General features: G+C 44.7%; 1 protein-coding gene across 2 annotated transcripts; it reads right to left on the bottom strand.

Annotated features, from left to right (window-relative positions):
- Positions 1-1,946: 1,946 nt before the first annotated feature.
- On the bottom strand, positions 1,947-14,861 carry LOC106570640 (synaptotagmin-like protein 1). 2 transcript variants are annotated; one of them, XM_045695024.2, is made up of 13 exons: positions 14,414-14,861; positions 13,601-13,724; positions 12,511-12,659; positions 12,229-12,340; positions 12,048-12,105; positions 11,667-11,765; positions 11,051-11,217; positions 10,714-10,816; positions 9,739-9,900; positions 6,294-6,372; positions 6,059-6,158; positions 2,869-3,074; positions 1,947-2,753 (listed from the first exon to the last, which is right to left on the bottom strand). In XM_045695024.2, the coding sequence occupies exons 2-13, from the start codon at positions 13,717-13,719 to the stop codon at positions 2,611-2,613; spliced, it is 1,497 nt and encodes a 498-aa protein (XP_045550980.2). In that variant the 5' UTR covers positions 13,720-13,724; positions 14,414-14,861; the 3' UTR covers positions 1,947-2,610. The 2 variants fall into 2 exon arrangements, with proteins under 2 accessions (XP_045550980.2, XP_045550981.2); XM_045695025.2 differs by having other exon boundaries at positions 14,418-14,861.
- Positions 14,862-15,579: the final 718 nt, after the last annotated feature.

Here is a 15,579-nt window from a genome sequence, read left to right as displayed (position 1 = left end):
AGAAAGTAAAGCTTCCAACCACAAAGACTGGTTGAAGCTTCCCCGTCCCCCATCCCCCGTCCCCACCACCACAATCTCTCCACCCCTTATTTTCTCTCTCCATTCCAGCAGTGGCTTTACCAATCTTTTAATAATTCACTCACTTAGTGCCCACTTAGTGCCCACTCTGAAACCACGATCAGTTTGACTATAAGTCACTTAGAAAAATAACACTAATGTAACTGGAACAGAGACAGTGCAGACATTAACAATACTCTTTAAAGTGACTATGACTTATTATTCCCATTGAGAACAGGGTGGAGGAGAGAGAGAGAGATGGAAAGAGAGAGAGAAAGATGGAAAGAGAGAGGGAAAGGGAGAAAGAGAGCGAGAGAGGGAGGGAGGGATGGAAAGAGAGAGAGAAGAGAGAGGGATGGAAAGAGAGGGAGAAGAGAGAGGGATAGAAAGAGAGAGAGAAGAGAGAGGGATGGAGAGAGAGAGAGAAGAGAGAGGGATGGAAAGAGAGAGAGAAGAGAGAGGGATGGAAAGAGAGAGAGAAGAGAGAGGGATGGAAAGAGAGAGAGAAGAGAGAGGGATGGAAAGAGAGAGAGAAGAGAGAGGGATAGAAAGAGAGAGAGAAGAGAGAGGGATAGAAAGAGAGAGAGAAGAGAGAGGGATGGAAAGAGAGAGAGAAGAGAGAGGGATGGAAAGAGAGAGAGAAGAGAGAGGGATAGAAAGAGAGAGAGAAGAGAGAGGGATGGAAAGAGAGAGAGAAGAGAGAGGGATGGAAAGAGAGAGAGAAGAGAGAGGGATAGAAAGAGAGAGAGAAGAGAGAGGGATAGAAAGAGAGAGAGAAGAGAGAGGGATGGAAAGAGAGAGAGAAGAGAGAGGGATAGAAAGAGAGAGAGAAGAGAGAGGGATGGAAAGAGAGAGAGAAGAGAGAGGGATAGAAAGAGAGAGAGAAGAGAGAGGGATAGAAAGAGAGAGAGAAGAGAGAGGGAAAGAGAGAGAGAAGAGAGAGGGATGGAAAGAGAGAGAAAGCAAGAGGCAGAAAAGTTGATAATCTAGAGTATCATGTTTGACCAAGGTCTACAGATTACACACATTCTTTCATACAGTAGTTTTAACATAAGAATGGCACTCTGTTAACTAAAGTCTTTGTTAACTAACACACAGTCGTGTAATTTACTCTTCCCAGTTTCCTCTGTTTCGTTCCTTATTGTTGTGTAAGTCAACAGACTGATCGTTAAGGGATTTATAAACCCCTAGCTAGGCTTGGGGAAGTATCGTAGACCATATTCTCATTCAAACCACAGCCCTAATTTAAATGCATTTGATTCAACTGGAATAATATCTGGGTCTGAAAACTAAAACGACAGATGGACTACTCACCTATTCCATTTTCTCTTCCCAAACTTTTAGAAAACTAGACCCAGCCAATCTCTACCATTGGCAACAAAACCCAGAATACACCAACAGCAGCATACTACCCAGAATACACCAACAGCAGACTACTACCCAGAATACACCAACAGCAGACTACTACCCAGAATACACCAACAGCAGACTACTACCCAGAATACACCAACAGCAGACTACTACCCAGAATACACCAACAGCAGCACAACTACCCAGAATACACCAACAGCAGACTACTACCCAGAATACACCAACAGCAGCATACTACCCAGAATACACCAACAGCAGACTACTACCCAGAATACACCAACAGCAGACTACTACCCAGAATACACCAACAGCAGACTACTACCCAGAATACACCAACAGCAGACTACTACCCAGAATACACCAACAGCAGACTACTACCCAGAATACACCAACAGCAGACTACTACCCAGAATACACCAACAGCAGACTACTACCCAGAATACACCAACAGCAGACTACTACCCAGAATACACCAACAGCAGACTACTACCCAGAATACACCAACAGCAGCACTACTACCCAGAATACACCAACAGCAGACTACTACCCAGAATACACCAACAGCAGACTACTACCCAGAATACACCAACAGCAGACTACTACCCAGAATACACCAACAGCAGCATACTACCCAGAATACACCAACAGCAGACTACTACCCAGAATACACCAACAGCAGACTACTACCCAGAATACACCAACAGCAGACTACTACCCAGAATACACCAACAGCAGACTACTACCCAGAATACACCAACAGCAGACTACTACCCAGAATACACCAACAGCAGCATACTACCCAGAATACACCAACAGCAGACTACTACCCAGAATACACCAACAGCAGCATACTACCCAGAATACACCAACAGCAGACTACTACCCAGAATGCACCAACAGCAGACTACTACCCAGAATACACCAACAGCAGACTACTACCCAGAATACACCAACAGCAGACTACTACCCAGAATACACCAACAGCAGACTACTACCCAGAATACACCAACAGCAGACTACTACCCAGAATACACCAACAGCAGACTACTACCCAGAATACACCAACAGCAGCATACTACCCAGAATACACCAACAGCAGACTACTACCCAGAATGCACCAACAGCAGACTACTACCCAGAATACACCAACAGCAGACTACTACCCAGAATACACCAACAGTGTTACTTCTGGCGATTAGCCAGGTTAGTTCTGATAGGTAGTGTAGTATCTATCCAGTGGCTAGGGTTCAGGATCATGGAGGTCCACATGGTAACTTCCTCCTCTGTTGAATCCATCCAACACACTGCCGCCCCGTAGCTCAGACCTGTAACACACACACACACACACGCCATGTTACAGTGGCATCTGTGCATACACAGTGCGTATCTATGTGTGTGTGTGTGTGTGTGTGTGTGCGTGCGTGTACGTTTGAATCTCACCTGTCCCAGGGCTGAGTCTGACCCCTCCCAGCAGGTGTGTTTTAATCCCTTCACGGTGCCAGACGGTCAGCTCTGCGCAGGCCTCCCTCAGGTCAGCAGGTTGGAACCCTTCGTACACCATAGTGTGGTTGTAGATTGGACTGATTGACCGCTTGACCATCCGGGTCTTCTGACCGCTCAACCGGCCGGCGTCCGGCAGCACGTAGCTTAGATCAAAGTTAAAGTACAGTTTTTATACACGTTCCACTAAAAACAGTCTTATCCAACTAACTCTAGCCCCCAGTTTCTGGAATCCAGACGTTGAGGTCTGCCACACTGCTGGTATTCCTACGCCTGACCCCTGAACCCAGTGGTTCCCAAACTGTGGGGCACACCCCCTGGGGTTGCACGAAGGGTCTCTCTCTCTCAATTCAATTCAATTTAAGGGGATTTATTGGCATGGGAAACATATGTTTACATTGCCAAAGCAAGTGAAATAGATAATAAACAAAAGTGAAACAATCTATCAAAAATCAAGGAATTGAGTCCAGCTTGCAACTTACTCTAGAATGTTGTAATAGTAGAATGTACAAGGTGACATTACTAATCTGAGTTGTAATAGTAGAATGTACAAGGTGACATTACTAAACTGAGTTGTAATAGTAGAATGTACAAGGTGACATTACTAATCTGAGTTGTAATAGTAGAATGTATAAGGTGACATTACTAATCTGAGTTGTAATAGTAGACTGTACAAGGTGACATTACTAAACTGAGTTGTAATAGTAGAATGTACAAGGTGACATTACTAATCTGAGTTGTAATAGTAGACTGTACAAGGTGACATTACTAAACTGAGTTGTAATAGTAGAATACACAAGGTGACATTACTAAACTGAGTTGTAATAGTAGAATACACAAGGTGACATTACTAAACTGAGTTGTAATAGTAGAATGTACAAGGTGACATTACTAAACTGAGTTGTAATAGTAGAATACACAAGGTGACATTACTAAACTGAGTTGTAATAGTAGAATACACAAGGTGACATTACTAAACTGAGTTGTAATAGTAGACTGTACAAGGTGACATTACTAAACTGAGTTGTAATAGTAGAATACACAAGGTGACATTACTAAACTGAGTTGTAATAGTAGAATGTACAAGGTGACATTACTAAACTGAGTTGTAATAGTAGAATACACAAGGTGACATTACTAAACTGAGTTGTAATAGTAGACTGTACAAGGTGACATTACTAAACTGAGTTGTAATAGTAGGTTGTAATAGTAGACTGTACAAGGTGACATTACTAAACTGAGTTGTAATAGTAGAATACACAAGGTGACATTACTAAACTGAGTTGTAATAGTAGAATACACAAGGTGACATTACTAAACTGAGTTGTAATAGTAGAATGTACAAGGTGACATTACTAAACTGAGTTGTAATAGTAGAATACACAAGGTGACATTACTAAACTGAGTTGTAATAGTAGAATACACAAGGTGACATTACTAAACTGAGTTGTAATAGTAGAATACACAAGGTGACATTACTAAACTGAGTTGTAATAGTAGAATACACAAGGTGACATTACTAAACTGAGTTGTAATAGTAGACTGTACAAGGTGACATTACTAAACTGAGTTGTAATAGTAGAATACACAAGGTGACATTACTAAACTGAGTTGTAATAGTAGAATACACAAGGTGACATTACTAAACTGAGTTGTAATAGTAGAATACACAAGGTGACATTACTAAACTGAGTTGTAATAGTAGAATACACAAGGTGACATTACTAAACTGAGTTGTAATAGTAGAATACACAAGGTGACATTACTAAACTGAGTTGTAATAGTAGACTGTACAAGGTGACATTACTAAACTGAGTTGTAATAGTAGAATACACAAGGTGACATTACTAAACTGAGTTGTAATAGTAGAATGTACAAGGTGACATTACTAAACTGAGTTGTAATAGTAGAATACACAAGGTGACATTACTAAACTGAGTTGTAATAGTAGAATACACAAGGTGACATTACTAAACTGAGTTGTAATAGTAGAATGTACAAGGTGACATTACTAAACTGAGTTGTAATAGTAGAATACACAAGGTGACATTACTAAACTGAGTTGTAATAGTAGAATACACAAGGTGACATTACTAAACTGAGTTGTAATAGTAGAATACACAAGGTGACATTACTAAACTGAGTTGTAATAGTAGAATACACAAGGTGACATTACTAAACTGAGTTGTAATAGTAGAATACACAAGGTGACATTACTAAACTGAGTTGTAATTGTAGACTGTACAAGGTGACATTACTAAACTGAGTTGTAATAGTAGAATACACAAGGTGACATTACTAAACTGAGTTGTAATAGTAGAATACACAAGGTGACATTACTAAACTGAGTTGTAATAGTAGAATACACAAGGTGACATTACTAAACTGAGTTGTAATAGTAGAATGTACAAGGTGACATTACTAAACTGAGTTGTAATAGTAGAATACACAAGGTGACATTACTAAACTGAGTTGTAATAGTAGAATACACAAGGTGACATTACTAAACTGAGTTGTAATAGTAGAATGTACAAGGTGACATTACTAAACTGAGTTGTAATAGTAGAATACACAAGGTGACATTACTAAACTGAGTTGTAATAGTAGCATGTACAAGGTGACATTACTAAACTGAGTTGTAATAGTAGAATACACAAGGTGACATTACTAAACTGAGTTGTAATAGTAGAATACACAAGGTGACATTACTAAACTGAGTTGTAATAGTAGAATACACAAGGTGACATTACTAAACTGAGTTGTAATAGTAGAATACACAAGGTGACATTACTAAACTGGGTTGTACATCATCACTTCCTCTTGTCTTGTCAGTCATTACATAACTTAGAGAACTATTTCTAAGATAACTATTTAGAGAACTATTTCTAAGAGAACTACTTAGAGAACTATTTTAAAACTGAAACACTTTCTCTGCACCCCATGACAAAATGTGCAGAATTGTGGGAAATAATCTTTAAATCAGCAAACTGTTCTCTCCACCAACAAGAGGGGTGTGAACAGTGCTTCTACCCATAGAAATAGACGTGGCACGGGATGTTAGACGGGATGTTTCCCAATGCTGGAAGTGGGGCCTGAGTGAAAAAGTTAGGGAACACCTGCTCTAACCCACCTCTTGACGAAGGAGTCGATGGCGCCACCTTTGGTGGAGAGAAGACCCTGCGCCTGCCACAGACAAATGTGTAGCTCCCCAGATGGAGGTAGACCTCCACCTATACACACACACACAAGCAGACACACACACACACACGCGCGCAGACACACGCAGAGTAAGTTCAGACGGAGATGAGAGAGAGAAAGGAAGGAAATGACGTTTGTGTGTGGCGTGCGTAGTGAGCTCAGCTCACCCTCAGATCCTGCTGGGGTGAACTTGATAGAGAGCCTGATGTTTCCTCGACTACTGATAGACTCTGGACTACACTGCAACTGAGAGAGAGACAGAGAGAGAATTGAATTGAGAGAGAGAATTGAATTGAGAGAGGGAGAGAGAGAGAGAGATTGAATTGAGAGAGGGAGAGAGAGGGAGAAAGAAGAGAGGGAGAGATAGATGGGTGAAAGGAGTGAGAGAGGGAAGGAGAGAGGGAGATTGAAGAGAGAGAGAGAGATAGAGGGGTGAAAGGAGCGAGAGAGGGAAGGAGAGAGGGAGATTGAAGAGAGAGAGAGAGATAGAGGGGTGAAAGGACCGAGAGAGGGAAGGAGAGAGGGAGATTGAAGAGAGAGAGAGAGAGGGAAGGAGAGAGAGAGAGAGAGAGAGAGAGAGGGAAGGAGAGAGGGAGATTGAAGAGAGAGGGAAGGAGAGAGGGAGATTGAAGAGAGAGAGAGAGGGAAAGAGAGAGGGAGATTGAAGAGAGAGAGAGGGAAGGAGAGAGGGAGATTGAAGAGAGAGGAAAGGAGAGAGGGAGATTGAAGAGAGAGAGAGAGGGAAGGAAGGAGAGAGGGAGATTGAAGAGAGGGAAGGAGAGAGGGAGATTGAAGAGAGAGAGAGAGGGAAGGAGAGAGGGAGATTGAAGAGAGAGAGAGGGAAGGAGAGAGGGAGATTGAAGAGAGAGAGAGAGAGAGAGGGAAGGAGAGAGGGAGATTGAAGAGAGAGAGAGAGAGAGGGAAGGAGAGAGGGAGATTGAAGAGAGAGAGAGAGGGAAGGAGAGAGGGAGATTGAGAGAGGGAAGGAGAGAGGGAGATTGAAGAGAGAGAGAGAGAGAGGGAAGGAGAGAGGGAGATTGAAGAGAGAGAGAGAGAGAGGGAAGGAGAGAGGGAGATTGAAGAGAGAGAGAGAGAGGGAAGGAGAGAGAGAGATTGAAGAGAGAGAGAGGGAAGGAGAGAGGGAGATTGAAGAGAGAGAGAGGGAAGGAGAGAGGGAGATTGAAGAGAGAGAGAGAGGGAAGGAGAGAGGGAGATTGAAGAGAGAGAGAGAGGGAAGGAGAGAGGGAGATTGAAGAGAGAGAGAGGGAAGGAGAGAGGGAGATTGAAGAGAGAGGGAAGGAGAGAGGGAGATTGAAGAGAGAGGGAAGGAGAGAGGGAGATTGAAGAGAGAGAGAGAGGGAAGGAGAGAGGGAGATTGAAGAGAGAGAGGGAGATTGAAGAGAGAGAGAGAGGGAAGGAGAGAGGGAGATTGAAGAGAGAGAGAGAGGGAAGGAAGGAGAGAGGGAGATTGAAGAGAGAGAGAGAGGGAAGGAGAGAGGGAGATTGAAGAGAGAGAGAGAGAGGGGTGAAAGGACCGAGAGAGGGAAGGAGAGAGGGAGATTGAAGAGAGAGAGAGAGAGAGGGAAGGAGAGAGGGAGATTGAAGAGAGAGAGAGGGAAGGAGAGAGGGAGATTGAAGAGAGAGGGAAGGAGAGAGGGAGATTGAAGAGAGAGGGAAGGAGAGAGGGAGATTGAAGAGAGAGAGAGAGGGAAGGAAGGAGAGAGGGAGATTGAAGAGAGAGAGAGAGGGAAGGAGAGAGGGAGATTGAAGAGAGAGAGAGAGAGAGGGGTGAAAGGACCGAGAGAGGGAAGGAGAGAGGGAGATTGAAGAGAGAGAGAGAGAGAGGGAAGGAGAGAGGGAAGGAGAGAGGGAGATTGAAGAGAGAGAGAGAGGGAAGGAGAGAGGGAGATTGAAGAGAGAGAGAGAGAGGGGTGAAAGGACCGAGAGAGGGAAGGAGAGAGGGAGATTGAAGAGAGAGAGAGAGAGAGGGAAGGAGAGAGGGAAGGAGAGAGGGAGATTGAAGAGAGAGAGAGAGGGAAGGAGAGAGGGAGATTGAAGAGAGAGAGAGGGAAGGAGAGAGGGAGATTGAAGAGAGAGAGAGGGAAGGAAGGAAGGAGAGAGGGAGATTGAAGAGACAGAGAGAGAGGGAAGGAGAGAGGGAGATTGAAGAGAGAGAGAGAGAGGGGTGAAAGGACCGAGAGAGGGAAGGAGAGAGGGAGATTGAAGAGAGAGAGAGAGAGAGGGAAGGAGAGAGGGAGATTGAAGAGAGAGAGAGAGAGAGAGAGGGAAGGAGAGAGGGAGATTGAAGAGAGAGGGAAGGAGAGAGGGAGATTGAAGAGAGAGAGAGGGAAGGAGAGAGGGAGATTGAAGAGAGAGGGAAGGAGAGAGGGAGATTGAAGAGAGAGAGAGAGGGAAGGAAGGAGAGAGGGAGATTGAAGAGAGAGAGAGAGAGGGAAGGAGAGAGGGAGATTGAAGAGAGAGAGAGAGAGGGAAGGAGAGAGGGAGATTGAAGAGAGAGAGAGAGAGAGGGAAGGAGAGGGAGATTGAAGAGAGAGAGAGAGAGAGGGAAGGAGAGAGGGAGATTGAAGAGAGAGAGAGAGAGAGGGAAGGAGAGAGGGAGATTGAAGAGAGAGAGAGAGGGAAGGAGAGAGGGAGATTGAAGAGAGAGAGAGAGGGAAGGAGAGAGAGAGATTGGAGAGAGAGAGGGAAGGAGAGAGGGAGATTGAAGAGAGAGAGAGGGAAGGAGAGAGGGAGATTGAAGAGAGAGAGAGAGAGGGAAGGATAGAGGGAGATTGAAGAGAGAGAGAGAGAGAGAGGGAAGGAGAGAGGGAGATTGAAGAGAGAGAGAGAGAGAGAGAGAGGGAAGGAGAGAGGGAGATTGAAGAGAGAGAGAGAGAGGGAAGGAGAGAGAGAGATTGAAGAGAGAGAGAGGGAAGGAGAGAGGGAGATTGAAGAGAGAGGGAAGGAGAGAGGGAGATTGAAGAGAGAGGGAAGGAGAGAGGGAGATTGAAGAGAGAGAGAGGGAAGGAGAGAGGGAGATTGAAGAGAGAGGGAAGGAGAGAGGGAGATTGAAGAGAGAGAGAGGGAAGGAGAGAGGGAGATTGAAGAGAGAGGGAAGGAGAGAGGGAGATTGAAGAAAGAGCGCTCAGGTTCGAAGGGCTATATAAGAGCTAGTTGAAATTATCAGCACTTTCTCTCCTCCTGTTAAGACTACACACAATGCAGGACTTACTGCATGCTGTGGTGTGTGTGTGTGTGTGTGTGTGTGTGTGTGTGTGTGTGTGTGTGTGTGTGGTGTGTGTGTGTGTGTGTGTGTGTGTGTGTGTGTGTGTGTGTGTGTGTGTGTGTGTTTATGCATGCGTGTTTGGTATGTGTGTGGGTGTAGGTGTTTCTGTGTGTTTGTATGTATGCGTGTTTGGTATGTGTTTGGGTGTAGGTGTATGTATGTATGTATATGTATGTATGTATGTATGTATGTATGTATGTATGTATGTATGTATGTATGTATGTATGTATGTATGTATGTATGTATGTATGTATGTATGTATGTATGTATGCATGTATGCATGTATGTTGTATGTGTTTGCTCGCACGTGTGTGTATTGGTCCTACCCGTGGCTGTAGTTGGTACCAGTCAGGGTCTGTGTGTGTCCAGTCCCAGTGAGCCAGCTCCAGTTCTACCTCTCCTAGGAACAGGTTTCTACCCAGGGGGGCAGCGTGCCACACAGACAGGTTCAGAGTCCTGCCACGTACCTCTGACACGCTCATCTTATACTGGGAAACACAAACAACATCATTCAAATCAAATTGTATTAGTCACATGCGCCGAATACAGTCAAATGCTTACTTATTAACCAACAATGCAGTTAAGAATATATATATATGAGTAAGAATAAGAAATAAAAGTAACAAGTAGTTAAAGAGCAGCAGTAAAATAACAATAGCGAGACTATATACAAGGGGGTACCCCGGTTGGGGTGGGGTCAATGCAAATAGTCTGGGTAGCCATTTGACTAGATGTTCAGGAGTCTTATGGCTTGGGGGTAGAAGCTGTTTAGAAGCCTCTTGGACCTAGACTTGGCGCTCCGGTACCGCTTGCCATGCGGTAGCAGAGAGAACAATCTATGACTGGGGTGACTGGAGTCTTTGACAATTTTTAGGGCCTTCCTCTGACCCCGCCTGGTATAGAGGTCCTGGATGGCAGGAAGCTTGGCCCCAGTGTTATACTGGGCCGTTCACACTACCCTCTGTAGTGCCTTGCGGTCGGAGACCGAGCAGTAGCCATACCAGGCAGTGATGCAACCAGTCAAGATGCTCTCGATGGTGCAGCTGTAGAACCTTATGAGGATCTGAGGACCCATGCCAAATCTTTTCAGTCTCCTGAGGGGGAATAGGTTTTGTCGTGCCCTCTTCACGACTGCCTTGGTGTGATTGGACCATGTTATAATTGCACATTATAATGAGAGAGACAGGAATGAGACAGACCAGAGAGACATGGCAGATAGACAGGCAGAGAGAGAAGAGACATGACAGAATCAGAGGGAAATAAATGGAGAAACAAAGCGAGAGATGTTTGGGTGCTCTCACTTTCAGTGTCTGGTCAAAGACTGGGTTGAGGGTCTTTTTCTTTACTGTCGTTTTCTTCTTACTGTGAGAAGACTTATCAGGCAGGAGATAGGCCTTTGCGTACCTAAAACACACACACACACACACACACACACACACACACACACACACACACACACACACACACACACACACACACACACACACACACACACACACACACACACACACACACACACACATACACACACACACACACACACACACTTCTTAACACAAAACAAGTGCTTCTTAAACGGATAGTTCCCCAAAATGATCCCAGTTAGCATCCTCGAAATACCAACCCTACTTTACTTACGGGTCGGAGTGGTTCTTGTGTGCAGCAGCCAGGCCTTCACAACGACACACTCTGACCTGTAGCTTCTCCCTCTGAGTGTCATAGTCCAACGAGAACAGGACACGCCCCTTCACCTCCACTGCCCCAAACTCCCCAGAACTGAACAGACTCATCATACTGCCACTTAGCTACACACACACAGAGAACACACACACGTACACACACAGAGAGAACACACACAAACACACACACACACACACACACAAACACACAGAGAGAACACACACACACAAACACACAGAGAGAACACACACACAAACACACAGAGAGAACACACACACACAAACACACATACACACACACACAGAGAGAATACACACACACACACACAAAGAGAACACACACAGAGAGAGAACACACACACAGAGAGAGAGAACACACACACAGAGAGAGAGAGCACACACACACACACAGAGAACACACACACACACAGAGAGAACACACAAACAAACAGAGAGAATACACAAACACACACACACACAAACACAGAATATACACACAGTTAATCAAAATAATCCCACTTAACTGAAGGAACAGAGATAGAATCACCTTGGGTGAACAAGAGTGTGTGTCTCACTGTGTAGTTAGACTGTAGACTTAGAGTGCTGATGGAGATCCCAGGCCTTAGAGGCATCAGATCAGCTTCTGTCACAACACTGGACACAGAGTCTGTATCCTACACACACACACACACGCACGCACGCACGCACACACACGCACACACACGCACACGCACACACACACACACACACACACACAGGTGAGGGAACATACACATTGTTAGCATGTTTCTAGAACAATACTATGAGGGAGGGAGGGAGGGAGGGAGGGAGGGAGGGAGGGAGGGAGGGAGGGAGGGAGGGAGGGAGGGAGGGAGATTACCTTTCCACAACTAGACTGACAATCCTCCATCTGCACACTGAATTCTACAGCTAATAAACACATATACATGACTAACCTGTGGGTTTGGGCTCCTGGGTTTGGGTCTGGGTCTGGCTGTAGGTGGACTCCTGTTACTGAGATGAACATGTTTAAAAAACGACATACATTAAAACTGTACATACCAGTCCTTCTCCAAGACAAACATTCCCTACCCACTACTATACCATCCCAACCCTCTGTATTAGAAATGCCTTCACCTTCTCTTGTCATCCTCCTCTTTCTTGTCCTCTATCTGAGAGCTGGGGTCGTTGTTGTTAGTGGGAGGAGCATCTTCTGTCTGCCCTTTAAACACCCCACTCACAGACAATTCTGCCAATCAATCAATCAATCAATCAATCAACCAATACCAGATGTCCTCCTACACTTGGTTATTTTTGGTGTGTGTGTGTGTGTGTGTGTGTGTGTGTGTGTGTGTGTGTGTGTGTGTGTGTGTGTGTGTGTGTGTGTGTGTGTGTGTGTGTGTGTGTGTGTTGTCTGACCTGTTCTTGGCTTCCTGCCTCGTATGGATGCCTGTATGATGTCAACGCCATCCTTTGTGTCTCGGTAGCGCTTCCTCCTCTCCTCATGAAACCACGCCCCCGACAGCAACCTCAGACGCACTGGGTCCGCCTCTTTCTCCTGCAGGGTCCTGAGGGTTTAACATCATGTTTCACTATTGTACTAATTATTGAAATGACTGTGATATGTGGTTGTTTTCCCTATGAAACTGCTGAAAGTTGATTTAGAAAAGAGCATCTAGGGCCCTCCCAAGTGGCGCAGCAGTCTAAGGCGTCACTAAAGACCCGGGTTCAATCGGGAGTCCCATAGGGCGACGCAGAACTGGCCCGTCCGGGCTAGGGAAGGGTTTGGCTGAGGGGTGGAGGGCTTTACTTGGCTCATTGCGCTCTAGTGACTCCTTGTGGCGGGCCGGGCGACTGCAGGATGACCGCGGTTGTCAGGTGAACTTTGTTTCCTCTGACACATTGGTGCAGCTGGCTTCCGGATGAAGCGGGCAGGTGTGGTGTCGGTTTGGCGGTGTCGGTTTGGCGGTGTCGGCGCATGACTCGACCGTTGCCTCTCCCGAGAGGGGAATTGCAGCGATGAGACAAGATCAAAATTGCGGAGACAAAGGGGGTAAAATATAAGCAAATTTAAAATGTAAATAAGAGCATCTGATATGGCAAACATTTTTAAGTAAAACAATGTTTTAGTGATTTGAATCAGGTGTGTTAGTGCTGGGCTGGAACAAACACCTGCACCAACACCAGCCCTCTGTGGATAACATTAACATACCTCTATATTAAAAAAAAACATCAATCAATAAATGAATACATTAATTGGGGCAGCAGGTAGCCTAGTGGTTAGAGCATTGGGCCAATAACCGAAAGGTTGCTAGATTGAATCCCTGAGCTGACAAAATAAAAATCTGTCGTTCTGCTCCTGAACAAGGCAGTTAACCCACTGTTCCCCGGTAGGCCGTCATTGTAAATAAGAATTTGTTCTTAACTGACTTGCCTTGTTAAATAAACATAATCAGTCAACATGATGCTCATCAGGGACCTAAAGGGTTAAATAATAATCACCTCTGACCTTACACGCCCCTCGTCAAGGCAACGCAGATCCGAGTCCCTTAGTAACACTTCCAAGATGGATGTCTGCTCTGCCTCTGAGAGGTGACTCAAGTCCAACAACTCCCCTTCTCCCTCCATCACCTCTGAGGGAGAGAGAAACACAGACAGACAGTGGATGTACATGGTCAAATACAAAGTACTAGTCTCTGCTTACCACAGGGATCAGTTTATCAGTTGGTACTTCCTCCTAAAATGAGGCCAGTATTAAATCTCTACTGTGTGTGTGTGTGTGTGTGTGTGTGTGTGTGTGTGTGTGTGTGTGTGTGTGTGTGTGTGTGTGTGTGTGTGTGTGTGTGTAAACGGTGGTCTCACCTGTGCGGAGCTTCCGTTTGGTTTGTGAGGTTTGTTTAGCAAATAGGTGTGTGTTATCATTACCCCAAAAAGTTGTTTTGCAACAAAAACTAGCATTTCTATTAGACAGATTGAGGTAGGTCCCGCCCTGTTTGCTCGACCGCTAGTTTTTGTTGCAAAACGTTTTGGAACTGTTTGGAGTTAAGGAATACACTCCAAGATACAGAGCACTACATCCGCGGCGCGCAAGATTTCCACCCTAACAAAACACCCCCAACGGTCTGACTGATGAGACAAGATATAATAACATATTTTTAACTGCTTTAACATTTAACTGAAAAGCCTGTTAGTCACCAGTGACCTCGGTAAACACCTTGTAAAGAAATAGCCTTCACAGACGCACGCACAGCGGGAGAGACTTGCACCTGTCACAACTTGCTAATAAACACGAATGAAACGAGTAAAAAATGAAATGTCATACCTACATCAATGATGTCCAGAATTGGTGGATATTTTCTCCGGGAAAAGTTTAGGTGTGTGAAAAGTCCAAGCAGAGTCTGTTGGAACTTAGTGCCGTTGAGTTTGGAGCGGCTGACAGACACGACTGATCATATGGAAAATCAAAAGGTTGCCTTGGGTAAAACGCGAACACGCCTTCTCTTCCGGGCAGGATGAAAAACACGAACTGGGGCATAAAACAAATAGCATCGGAGAAACCTGCAAGTTATTACACTGTTATAAAACACTTACATCATATTTAGATAGTGGTCGCTTGTAGTTAGGTAGCCTATGCTCACGCGCCTATCTCTCGGTAGGTTTATTAATAATCGATAATCGGATCGGACAGGAGCACGAGCATTGATTCAGACAGACAGTGTCTCAACATATGATGGACACAACAGTCCAGAACTGTGTTCATAATATTGTAATAAACAGGAAAAGTTGAATTTGTTTCAGGTTTCGCTATAGGGAAATTGGAGAGGGTGGTAGAGAGAAAGTTGATGTGGCTTTTGTATTTACATGATAAGTGTTATCAGATAGTAAAGTGCTGTGTTTGATTAAAAGGTGTGTGTATGTGTGTGTGTGTGTGAAGGAGAGAGAGAGAGAGGGAATTTGATAGAGGTTATAGCATTTTCTTCACGGATGTCTGGCCATATGGCTAGGTGGGGTTAGGGTTAGGGTGAGGTATTATACAGTAGCTGCCCACACCTACTAAACACACATATGTGTAACCTACACGGTCTCAAACACACACACACACACACACACACACACACACACACGCATGCACGCACGCACGCACACACAAGTACCGATACACTTACACAGTCTTACACACACACCGCTACAGCAGTATAACACACCAGCATAACAGTGTGTACCGACAGTCTGTATGGTAAAAAGAGATTGTGTGGGTGAAATGTCACAATAATAGTACAGAGAAAGATTTATTTCAGCTTTTATTTCTTTCATCACATTCCCAGTGGGTCAGAAGTTTACATACACTCAATTTGTATTTGGTAGCATTGCCTTTAAATTGTTTAACTTGGGTCAAACGTTTTGGGTGGCCTTCCACAACCTTCCCACAATAAGTTGGGTGAATTTTAGCCCATTCCTCCTGACAGAGCTGGTGTAACTGAGTCAGGT

Source organism: Salmo salar, chromosome 14, assembly GCF_965601325.2.
Source record: "Salmo salar chromosome 14, fSalSal1, whole genome shotgun sequence".
NCBI lineage: Eukaryota > Metazoa > Chordata > Actinopteri > Salmoniformes > Salmonidae > Salmo > Salmo salar.
This window is presented reverse-complemented; position numbering and strand designations above follow the sequence as displayed.

What these genes read in the sequence shown, in the direction of transcription:
- LOC106570640 (XM_045695024.2), bottom strand. Translation starts at nt 13,719, where the DNA reads ATGGAGGGAGAAGGGGAGTTGTTGGACTTGAGTCACCTCTCAGAGGCA. An exon ending in CACCCCAGCAGGATCTGAGG is followed by an intron (nt 6,159 to 6,293) that starts GTGAGCTGAGCT and finishes GTGTGTGTATAG; the next exon opens with GTGGAGGTCTACCTCCATCT. An exon ending in ATCGACTCCTTCGTCAAGAG is followed by an intron (nt 3,075 to 6,058) that starts GTGGGTTAGAGC and finishes CTTTGATCTAAG; the next exon opens with CTACGTGCTGCCGGACGCCG.